This window comes from Excalfactoria chinensis, chromosome 17, assembly GCF_039878825.1.
Source record: "Excalfactoria chinensis isolate bCotChi1 chromosome 17, bCotChi1.hap2, whole genome shotgun sequence".
Lineage (NCBI taxonomy): Eukaryota > Metazoa > Chordata > Aves > Galliformes > Phasianidae > Excalfactoria > Excalfactoria chinensis.
The window spans coordinates 7,543,154-7,555,380 of NC_092841.1; the positions used below are offsets into that span (position 1 = coordinate 7,543,154).

General features: G+C 46.9%; 1 protein-coding gene across 1 annotated transcript; it reads left to right on the forward strand.

Annotated features, from left to right (window-relative positions):
- The first annotated feature begins 896 nt into the window (after window positions 1-896).
- On the forward strand, window positions 897-8,121 carry KCNJ2 (potassium inwardly rectifying channel subfamily J member 2). Its single transcript, XM_072352236.1, has 2 exons — window positions 897-1,053; window positions 5,676-8,121. The coding sequence occupies exon 2, from the start codon at window positions 5,892-5,894 to the stop codon at window positions 7,173-7,175; it is 1,284 nt and encodes a 427-aa protein (XP_072208337.1). The 5' UTR covers window positions 897-1,053; window positions 5,676-5,891; the 3' UTR covers window positions 7,176-8,121.
- The last annotated feature ends 4,106 nt before the right edge of the window (window positions 8,122-12,227 follow it).

Genomic DNA, 12,227 nt, shown 5'->3' on the forward strand with positions numbered 1-12,227 from the left:
AGCTCAGCTGTTAGCACTGTGCAGTGGACACCTGCCTCGGAAACTCACACCCCTGCACTGTCCATCAGAGCTGGAGTTTGGCAAACTCTAGAGCATGCTTACAAGGCTGTTTTTGTTCCTGCAAGGCTCCCGGCCAAACATTTCATCCCTGTTTTCTTTGTCAGATGCCTCAGGACACGTCCACCATAGGGAGGACAAGCTATTAAATGCCATTTTGATTTCTGCACATTTCACCCACGGCTGGACAGGACAGCCTTCTACAGGTGATGTATGGAACAAAGAGATGCAATCCACACCAAAATTCTGCTTGTTCCAGGAGGTCTTAGATCAGGGATCAGAGCTTTGCTTTTAAGAGGGATGTCAGATTTCAGTTTAAGGAGCAGTGATGGAGCGGGGTGTGCTTGACTTGCTCTTGGTGTGTGTGAGGGCTGGGTCTTTGTGGTTAGATACCACACATTTCAGCATTTCATAACGATGGAACACGACTACCAAAGGAAACCAAACTGCTTTTCCCCGCTATTGTTCCTTACTATGCCAGACATCGGACAGGAGCCCAAGAGGAGAAGACCAAAGCGATCAGCCTCACACATCCCACCCAGCATCTTCATAAGCAGCTCCCACTGAATGCCTTCCCGGAGGAGCAACACCCGCGGGCAGGTGCTCCCCGGAGCTGCGGGGCCGTCCCGGGGTAGGGCTGAGCTCCATCTACAGCGGTACTGAGCCCAGAGCGGCAGCCCCGCACGCAGCCCCGCACCGCCCCCGAGCCGGAGCCGTTCTCCCGCAGCCCCGCAGCCCCGCGGAGCGGCCCGGCCTCCCGTTTACCATTGGTGCGGGGTAGCGGCGAGGGCGGGGCCGACCGGGCCGCTATTAAACATCACATGGCAGCCCGCAAAAAAAGGGGGCAGCGGCTCATTGAGTGGCTCAGTTGCAAGCGGTGAAGCGGCGGCCGGCGGGCACCTTGGGATTGGCTTGGCTTGGCTTGGCTTGCTGCGTCCCCGCGGATCTTAACACCCTTTAAACTCTCTAAGCACTTCCCTTATAAGCCACCGGCAGGTAAGGAGCGCTTTTTTTCCCCCATCTATGCGGGACGTCCCCGAGGTGCCATCAGGGGTCGGGGCGATGCGACACGTCGGGGCTTAATGCGGCATTGCCGAGTTAGCGCTTTCCGTGCCGGTGGATCTGTTTCACGCTTCGGCATAACCGCTCGGAGGGGGAACTCCTGCGTTTCTCGTGCACCATACACGAGCTATTCTGGGTGCCTCAAATAATTAGATAGGTATGCTGGGAACACTCGAGCATCTGCTTGCAGCATCTGTTTATGTTCATAACTTTCCATGCACCAGCTGCTCCCCCCGAGATATTTTGTTCGGGGGAAGGGCTGGAAGTTTGCATGACAACTCCGTCGTGCAGACGCAGCACCGCTCCATCCCTTTTGCTCTTCTTGTCTGTTGTTTCCCGTGTAAGACAGAGGTCAAAACTATCAGAGCTGAGTTATCAGATGTGTCATTTATAGAGGAGTGTCCGAAATACTTCAGAGGGACATGAAAGGAACCTGTAGCTTCATTCACTGGCTTTATGGGAACGTGGGGTTTTCTTCATTCGCAATCATTCTGCCAAGAATAGGAAGAAAGAAACCATATTGCAGCTGGGGAGTGTGTGAAGAGGATGCATTGTTTCAATTTAGTTCGTGACAGTTAAGGGAAAAAATACTGATAAGAAGTGGCAGATTTATCGACGGGGGCTGAGTGTTGCTCTGTCCCCTCCTGGTGGGGCCGCAGGTGTTGGGGTCGCACATCATGCCCGCCCGCAGCACTTGTTCCTCGTTCCAGCCTTACCTTTACACTTGTTTGCTTTTCCACCCTCGCAGCCGGTGCACCAAGTACACCCCCTGGTGATGGCTGTTTCACTTGTAGCTATTTTGTCATCAGCTAGAAATATCCCGAACCCGGGATCCTTTGTGGATAGCAGATGCAAACGCCACTTGTGTCCTTTCTCCTGTTTCTTCATACCCGTTTCCCTACATCATCTGCTTTTTTTTTTTTTTTTTTTTTCCCGTTTTATTTTATTTTTACCTCCCACTGCCTGTTCGAGAAGGACAGATCCTTCTCCTTGAAGGCAGCTCCTGTGTAACCCGAGTCCTGTCCTGCTAGAGCAGTGCTGGGCAGTGCCTTGGACTTGACCCTGGGGCTGGGGAGCGCGATCGGGGCGGCTGTGCCCAGCAGTGAGCATGGGCTGTGGGATTCGGCTCCGCTCCTGCGATCACTCTTTGTTCTGTTTACCGAGGGCAGTGGGGGAAGGCTTTGCTAAGGCAGCGCTTCTGCTCTCTTAGCAACATGTGCCCGGCTCACGGCGCGGGGCTGCGTGGCGTCAGCCTGGGAATAGCTGCTCCAAGTGCTCATTAGTGCTCCTCTTCTCCTCTGCTCTTCTGGCACTTTACGGGTTTTGCTGGGCATCAAACCTTCTGCAGAAATTCCCTCCGAACTGCTGGTTGCAATGTTTAGACTCGCGTTGTAAATGTCTTTCCTCTGGGGAAACGTTTAGGGGGGATGCTTTCTAAGTGGGGTCTTGGGATTTGTACTGAATTTAGTTCAGAAATGCTGTAGACACAGCACAGCCTCCCGTTCCTCTGCTCCTCCATGCATCCCCTTGCAGCAGAGCCCTCTCATCCCATCCCGGTAACACTGCATTAGTGCCAGTGCTGGTAATTACAAGCTGCATCACTCTAATCTCGCATTCTCTTCCAGCAGGAAAGGTAGTGTGCGTTAATGATAATAACACACCTAGTGATGATTGAGTTCACAGCTCCGAGCATGTGTGCGTGCCTCGCTGCAGTGTGCTGGGCCCAATTACACAAAGAGCTGGGCTGGTTTGTGGGTTCTGGCTTGGCTTCTTTAGCCTGGTGAGGATTGCAAAGCTGGTCCCATGCAAGCTGAGCATCCCCAGTGCCTCTGATACATTGCTGCTGGGGTGTGTTGGAGGAACGAGCTCATTTAGCCTTTGAGAAGCAGGTGGATTAGCAAAATAAAAAGTACCATTAGATTTTCATGCTTGCTTGATCACCTGTGGGATTTGGGGGACCTCTATTGAAACAGCTGTGTGAGTCAGGGTGAGCACTGACAGGGGATGGAGCAGGAGCAGACCAGCTGCCTGCAGTCCTGCTTCACATCCTTCCCGTGCTGAGCGCTCACAGGGTAAAAGCCAATCTGTGCCGTACAAGAAATGAAAGAGCTATCCCACAAGCAGCAGGAGCACGCCAGAGTGTTGTTGTGTAAACTTCAGCCTACACACTTGGCTAAGCATGTCCCCAGGCACACCTCTACTGTGAGTATCTCAGCATCCAGAGGTGCAGATCCATTCCCGGCAGCACGCAGCTGTATGCAGCACAGCTGGGCAGATGTGCAGCAGGTAGAAGTGAATGGGATGGCAGCAATGTGTGATACATCACTCAGCTCCTAAACTTCTAAATGCAGCCAGCTCGCTGCAGGAAGTTGGCGTTAGGATTTTGGTGATTTATGGAATTCAAACAAATGTCCCCAGGTCAAGACTTTTGCTGGGGGGAGCTGCCTGCTCTGGCACATGAGACTTTACAGCTTATCTTTCCCTCCGCCGCAAGTTTTCCTCTAAAATCCAAGAGACAATGCAGAGGGGAAACAAAACTCTTCAGAAAAAGCTGTTTCCTGGGCTGTGTGTTTCCATCAGCTCGGAACAAAACAGACCCCAAATGTGGAATTTGAACATGACTGCGATTATAGGATGTGGTTTAGAAAAGTGATCAATTTGTGAACCAATGCAACGGCTTTTCAGGGATGTTTTTGTCTGGAATGCATAAACAATTTCACTCTCACCCTCTGCTCAGGTTTCTCAAAGTCCTTTTGAGCCCATTTCTTTCTTTTAATGTCAGCATTCAAAGAATTCCTTTGTATATTGGAGAAGCCCCGTGATTAAAAGATGTGAGGGAAAAAGTGAGTCCTTACACTTATCTGACTATCTTGCATGCACTGTGTAAGGGCTATACCGTCCCATAAATCTAAATTGCTGAGAGTTTTACTCAAATGGGACATAACTGAACCCATCCAAATCTGCCAAAGTGTCTTGTTCGCCGCTGCAGTCACAGATGAGTAATCTCAGCAAGTGGGCGGCGGGACCCATTGCACAACAAACAGAAGTGAGGAAAAAAGAGAAGGTAAAAGTAAAACCTGAAGAGATCCTCCAGAGTAAAACCTCCTGCACTCAACTACAGGCGTGCCGTTGTTTTCTGTTTGTCACCTGCTCTTCTTCCCAACAAGTGTTTGCTGACCTAACGCCCTCGAAATGTGGTGGAAGGATGTGGGAGGGCCGAGGAACTGTTTGAAATCCTTTCAGTTGTTGGAACACCTCTGTGAGGCTCTGGGGGAAGGAGGTGGATGCTTATCTGCTGCAGTTGTCTTGCTGAATCAGAGGAGCAGCTGTGGTACTTAGGCTGTGCCATGGGCAGAGCTTGTGCTCTTTGGCAGCAATAGATGTGTTGGGTTCGGGACAAACTCAGATGAGTTTTGATTATATTGATTTATGAAGAGGATGGTGATTTAATCCCCCACCAATGTAAACAGTACTTAAGTCTCCTCTCCTAGGGTAAATGGATAGCAGACATTCCTCGCTGCTTGGTTTTGGTTTTATTTCCTCCATGAGGTGAATGTATGGATGGAGCAGTTGCATTAATGCATCTCCTATCCTCTGCAGTATTTCAATTACATTTCCTGATATACAGTACATGACTTAATGGATGACGCACTTGTTAAAAGCTAAACCTGGGTCTAAGCCAGACCTCCCTGAAACAAGTCTAGTAGCTTCTATCCTTGGGAAGAAAGTTCTGCAGCCTCTCTGCTGAGCCTTAGTTGCTGGCATCTGAGACCCTGAGGTGTTCTAAAGATGCCCATCCAGTCCTACCCCCATCCAGTTCTACCCTCGTCCAGTCCCATCGTTGGAGTCTTTTGCCATTCCCACTCACAGAGGGTCATTACAATGTTTAGTTTGCTCCCTACAACTCACCCTAAAGTGAGTGTAAAAATCAGCCCGGACGCAGTGAGTTGATGGAGTTAGAGGTACTGATGCAGCCTGTATTCCTACCATTCACAGAAAACCCACAACTCCTTTTATAACTCCCACTTAATAGAAAAACCTAAGTTCTGTGCAGTGCAATCTCGTGGAAATAACTGATATTTGCATTTTCCAACTTTATTGTTGTTCTCAGTACATGTTGTCTTCCCTTCGCACACTCCCTTGTTTGACATAGGTAAAGCAGTCCAGGAGACAGACACTGTACATCGTTAAAAAACTATTTCAGTATTATTTGAACAGAGGGAGGTTAATGCCAATTCTTTGTTGCAAAGTAAACAGAAAGCCCCGTTGCAAACAGTAGATAGATTCTTGCAAAGTGATTACTGCTTAGAGACTTGTGTGACACGATCACTTCAGAGCTTTCACTTGGGAAGAATGGTGGCTTCTCTGCAGTAATGATGTCACTTTGGTGAATATGGAACTGTGCTCAGAGCTCTCACGCATTTCAGAAAATGCTGTCGTTAAGAATAAAGAAACTTCCTGCAACTCCAGAGGAGTGATTTTACTTGATTCTCACAGGCTTGATTCATTATCCTTTACCTCCAGGATCTAATATGACATTTCTCTTTCTCTTGCAGACCATGCCCTCTCTATGACGATTACTTGTTAAGCTAACTCTGCATGCCAGAAGACTGTCCTTGGTTGATCCAAGGGCTTTTGGGGACTCCAGCCTCTCCCCAGTTTTTCTGTGTGTGTGTGTTCCTCTAGAACTTTCAAAACTGTTTCTCCAAAGGGTTTTGCAGAAACTTAGACTGTTTTCTAAAGCAGAAGCACCTCAGTCCACAGCAGTAGTGATGGGCAGCGTGCGAACCAACCGCTACAGCATCGTGTCTTCGGAAGAGGACGGCATGAAGCTGGCAACCATGGCCGTTGCCAATGGCTTTGGGAATGGAAAAAGTAAGGTACACACCAGGCAGCAGTGCAGGAGCCGCTTTGTCAAAAAAGATGGCCACTGCAACGTCCAGTTTATTAATGTGGGTGAGAAGGGACAGCGATACCTGGCAGATATCTTCACCACTTGTGTGGACATCCGCTGGAGGTGGATGCTGGTTATCTTCTGCCTGACGTTCATCCTCTCCTGGCTTTTTTTTGGCTGTGTGTTTTGGTTGATTGCGCTGTTGCATGGGGATCTGGAGAACCAAGAAAATAACAAGCCGTGCGTCTCGCAAGTGAGCAGCTTCACTGCAGCCTTTCTGTTCTCCATTGAGACCCAGACCACGATTGGCTATGGCTTCAGATGTGTCACAGATGAGTGTCCCATTGCCGTTTTCATGGTGGTTTTCCAGTCTATAGTGGGCTGCATCATTGATGCCTTCATCATTGGTGCCGTCATGGCAAAGATGGCTAAGCCAAAAAAGAGAAACGAAACTCTTGTCTTCAGCCACAATGCTGTGGTGGCCATGAGAGATGGGAAACTGTGCCTGATGTGGCGTGTTGGAAACCTGAGGAAAAGCCACTTGGTTGAGGCACACGTGAGAGCACAGCTCCTCAAGTCCAGGATCACGTCAGAAGGGGAGTATATCCCTTTGGATCAAATAGACATCAATGTAGGGTTTGACAGCGGGATAGACCGCATATTCCTGGTCTCCCCAATTACAATAGTGCACGAAATAGATGAAGACAGTCCTTTGTATGACTTGAGCAAACAAGACATGGACAATGCTGACTTTGAAATTGTAGTCATTTTAGAGGGCATGGTGGAAGCCACTGCCATGACTACCCAGTGCCGCAGCTCATATCTGGCAAATGAAATCCTCTGGGGCCACCGCTACGAGCCCGTACTCTTTGAAGAAAAAAACTACTACAAAGTGGACTATTCGAGGTTCCACAAAACATATGAAGTGCCCAACACACCCATCTGCAGTGCCAGAGACTTAGCAGAAAAGAAATACATTCTCTCAAACGCAAACTCCTTTTGCTACGAGAATGAGGTGGCCCTCACCAGCAAGGAGGAGGACGAGATCGACACAGGGGTGCCCGAGAGCACGAGCACAGACACCCACCCTGACATGGACCACCATAACCAGGCAGGTGTGCCCCTAGAGCCACGGCCGCTGCGGCGTGAGTCAGAAATATGACTGGTGGACAATTCCTCTCTCTTTCGGTTGAAAGGAAAAATAAATAAACAAATACCTATCGGTCAAAGGCACGTTGACCTGAGAAGTTGGCCCAGAACAGTTTTCAGACAACGGTACTGTTGAAGAGCGGCGTGAAGGCAAACAGACCTGAGAAAACCCCGGCTGGTTTGAGGGCTCCTCAGAGGAGGGACAACAGAGAATGAACTATAAACAAAAAGCACTAAACATGTCTAAGTATGAACAGAAGGCACATATGTTGTAGAATAAATTATGTATATATTTTTTTACAAAACTTGAACTTGCAGGCAAGCTTTGGTTGGGTTATTATTATTTGTTTGTTTTTGGTTTTTTTTTTTCAACTTTTTCCAGAATGCTTCTCTCTAGGGAACAAGAATGTTTTTAATGGCATAACAAAGGCAAGGATCTGCCTTATTATTATTATTATAATTATTTTTTAAAGAAAGCTGCTGCTAACTACATGAACACAAAGGGTTATTTTTGTTGCAGTGTAGTTTTTATTTTCTCTTGTGTAATTTAAAAAAAAAGAAAAAAAAAAGAATAAAAAAGGGTCAGTGTTGAACTTTTTGGGGTTGAAAAGCTTGTAATCACTGCAGAGAGGCCGACGTTACCAGGAAGTCTAAACTCCTTTGTTTTTTGAGGCCAGTAGTTTGATAGCTAGAATCAATTTCTCTCTTTCCAATTACATAAGGGGCATTATGTAATATCAGGCCAATCAGTAGCCTCCAGCAAAAGTATGATTTCTGGGGGGGAGAATTTAATTCTCTGTCTAAAGGAAGCAATGAAATAAAAGATTATATATGCATAGAAAAAGTACTAAGTTAAAACTACCTACATGGATACCAAAGACAATGCAGTTTTGCACAGTGGAGTTTATTTAAGGAAAAGAGAAAAAAAAAAAAAGAAAAAAAAAAAAAAGAAAAATAGAGGAGAAAAAAAGAGGAGGAAAAAAAAAAGGAACAGGCTGCTTTAAACAAAGAATTTCAAACCTCAGACACTTTTGGTTTTGTTTGTTTGTTTTGATTTCTTTTCTTTTTCTTTTTACAACCTTTATTTTCGCACCTTATTCTAAAAGCTTAAGACTCGGATCTATAGTGAGTGAGGGCCCCTCCCCACTCCCTTCCTCTGTATGTGGAAGAAATCCCCTGCTTGTTTAAGGGGAAGTGCAGTGGGGTGATGGCAGACAACAGACCCCCATCCCCTGCTTGCTCACTGAGTGCAGCAGTGCCCATGCCCCATCCCAGCCCCAGCATCCTGAGCCACTGGGTGTGCTGCTGGGGCATCACCCAGCCAGAGCTTCAATGCAGAGCCGCTGGGGAGGGCATTGGGGTGCAGATGAGCCAATGCATTAACCTCACAAAGAGGAAGCGGGAGGGCAGTGGAGAGGAAAAAAAAGCTTTTCTGATGCTTGGTAATGGCACAGAGGTGACAAAGTTTTGTGAAGATGCTTCTCTCCAGCAGGGCAAAGGTGTCAGAAAAAGTGAGGCTGTAAAGCACGTTCCTGCCTCCCATTCTCCGCAAATATCAGTGACTGGTGGATGAGAAGCACCACTGGGCTCTGAGCACACTTTGGCTCCTTTGCTCAGGCTGTAGAGCCTCTGTGCCTCCAAGCTGAAGGATGCACTGCCTTTGTGGCATGGCACAGCTGCTCGCTGCAGAGGGGAGGTGATGGGGACAGTACCCTAGTCCACTTTTACAGTATTGGATCACTGTATGCCATTAAAAAACAGCTTGTTCTAGGTCTAACGTCTTCTGCAAACGAATATCTGTGAAGGCTGCTGGCCCCTTCCAGCCCTGCCTGAAAGAAATGCCTGCAATGAAACGGTGTCTGGTCAGATGGGATCTGGGCATGAAACAGTGGGAATCTGACATTGTAAACATAGACTTGGTGACTGAAGAGGGTAGATGATTGAGTGCACGTAGAAGGCGGTTGCTGGGGTGGGGGGAAGTAAAGGAGAGCTGAATGCAATGCAACTTGGTTGCAGTTTCTGGGTCAACATTGGTGAAAACAACTGAGTGCTGCCAGTGCTGCTATTGTGATATACTTGTAAAAGGAAATACCTAAACCAAAGAGTATTCGGTGAAACAGAGGGGGCATGAAAATGCAAAGGGGAAAGAGATGGAAGTGGGATGACAAGGAGGAGGAAAGGTTCCTCTCTTCTGGGTCAGTGTCCCCAGGAGCACAGCGCTCTGCAGGATCATATTGGAGATGGCCGAGGGAAGAGATGGGGGAGAGGGGGATGCAGGATTCTACTTGTTTCTTTACATAGAATTCAGAGGAAAAAAAGGAAGGAAGACAAAAAGAAAACAACAGAAAATCACAAAGATCCTCCCCTCCTCCCCTTCACATTTCTGGTGCAGAGATTTGGGCTTTGGGTGTTGGGTTTTTTTTGTTTGTTTGTTTGTTTTGTGTTTATTTTTTTTTGTTTCTTTTTGTTTTTCAAGTCTTTTTTTTTTTTTTTTCCAGAACTATTTTTAAAATGTACATTTTATAAAGTTTATCAAGTATTTTCATATTTAAAGCCAAATGTAAATAGCAGTCTGTAAAGGAGGACAAGGAGAAGAAGAAAAGGCCACGAGAAGTATAAATTCTGCTCGGCAGTCTCGGCTAGCTCGTACCTAGATGCTACCGGTTAGCATGAGTTTTAGCAAATAATTGCAAGCCTTATAGGATTCCTAATGCTATGAACTCTTTATTTATTTTTACGCATGGACTTTTGAGTTGAAAACACCTTCTAGCTACTGGCATTTTTAAATTTACCAGCTTTCCCAGTGCTTGTCTTATGGAGGGTGTGCATTGAGGCAATCCATGGCACTCTCTGCAATGCTCTTTTTTTCCCTCTTTTTGTAACCACCCTTTGTCTTTGCCGATGGACTCTCACATTGCAGAACTGCACTCAGCCTCTGGCTCTAGGAAGCTGCTAGAAACTGACCTGCAATGTGCACGCTGTGGTACCCTTCCCCTTGTCCATCGTTCTTGTTTTTACCAACATGCCTTGGTGAGCCCAGTGTAGGACTGACTATTGTAGCACACTTCTACAGCAGCAGCTGGGTTGGTCAATGGGAAAATGGCATTTTTAAGGAGTACAGAGTGGGTGACAGCATTTGGTCCATTCCTTATGATTCTGGGCTAAGCTGATGATTAAGGAGGGGCCCTTTGGACTGACTGAGCTCTACCTGTAGGCTCCTGCAAGGCTGGTCTCTTTACCAAGGACAACTGGCTCAGCTGGCTCGCACAGAAGGTTTATACTGTATTTTGCTTAGGGTCTGGGGGGAATATGTTATTTCTGCCCTTCCCTGAAAATACTTGAACGAGACACTTATTGTCTGAAACACAATACTGCATACAGTGACAAAGAGCATTTCTGAGGCAGGTTGGGATCTCTTCTTTCCTTTGTCTCTTCTGTGCAAGCCATCTGCTGGTAGGTAACGGGGGTCAAGTCCTTATTGGCTGTACCTAATGATAATCGCCCAGACATGATACACTTGTGTTGTTAATTTAGCACTTGCTCTTCCCGGTAAAGACAAAGTTGTCCAGGAATTTGATTTGTTCTCTTAGGTCTTCTTTTTCATAATGGATTACAAGGTAAAACTGAGAAGTACTGTAATGTCTTTAAATCATGGCTGCTCACGACCATTGTAAAGTAGAAGGGTGCTGCGTAGTTGCCATCCCACAGCCAATGAGAAACTGATTTTGTAATGACTTTTGGCCTCCAACTATTGTAAGGTGAACAATCTAGACATCTGACAGTTGTCCATTACTATTTTCCTGTTTGCAGCCTTTTTGTATCAAAGTCTTCCTAATGTACTGCACAAATTGTGGATTGTACAGATTTTTATATATTATGTCTTATTTTATTATTTCTAAATAAATAAATAAAAAAAAAATACATTGAGAATGATCTGGTGTATGCAGCTTGCATGTGAGCTAACAGGACGTTACAATACAGCTGTGTTTATGCCTGTTCCTGAGCACAGCCATTGTCTGAAGGGCTTTAGGAAGAGACAGGTCGTTCTCTCCCTTGACAAAAGGCAGGAGGAAAGGTGATACGGTCATTATTTGCCAGATGGGAACACAAACACGATTCTCTGCAGCTAGCACCAAAAGAAGATCTGTCCCAGAGAGACTGACTGACTTTCTTAAGGTCATACCTGAAACCGCAGAGCTCCACATCATTAGCTACAAGTTGTCTGAAACAGAAAGAAAGCTCAAAGTCTACATAAAATACAAAGCGTGGGGAGAGGGGAGGTGAACGTGCAGAACATAAGCGAGTGTGGGGAAATGTTTGGAAAAGGATTAAAAAATTAAGCAAGAAACATCTTCAGATCTCCACGTTTCATGTGTCTCTGGAGCATCCCAGTATCGAAATGATGCTCTTCATTTGAGCTGAAGTGCAAAAACATACAGGGAGGTGCAGTGGAATAGGCCCTGGGGTACCAGAGTGGGTCCTGTGTGCCCATCCTGGTGGGCTGGGAAGCTCTCTGCCCATCCCAGAGGACTGGGGAGCTCTGTGCCTACTGTGTGTGTGTGTGTATATGTGTGTGTGTGTGTGTGTGGCCTTCAGGGCAGACACAGGAGCTGCGCAAGAGTGACTCAGCTTGAAAATGCTGATCTAACTGGAATGCAACGCGCTGCACAGGCTGGGGACGGCTGTTCAGTGCTGCAACACGGCTCTGACCTCTGCTGAATTGTCCAGCTTTTCATCAGTCTGTAATGCTCGTTAAATACAGCTCACAAATGAAGCCTCTGATAGAGCCCTGACCTTATCTAGGAGAACTCCTCTTATAAATTCAAATTCTCTTTTCAAAATCTGATGGTCTCTCAAAAAGCTGATCATAATAATTGCAGGGCTGGATTTAGAGGCACAGATTGGCTGTCACAGCCTGGATCTGCTTACAGTCCTGCTGAAATCCTCCTCCAGGCAGCCCCGAGTGCTGGCTGGCTGCTTCCAGCCTGTGTGCTGTGGGCAGGGGCTTCATACCCTTCCCTTGCTGCTACCCTTCCATTCTCTCGCTGAACACTCATCTAGGCAG

Coding starts and splice junctions, on each gene's coding strand:
- KCNJ2 (XM_072352236.1), top strand. CDS start 5,892: ATGGGCAGCGTGCGAACCAACCGCTACAGCATCGTGTCTTCGGAAGAG.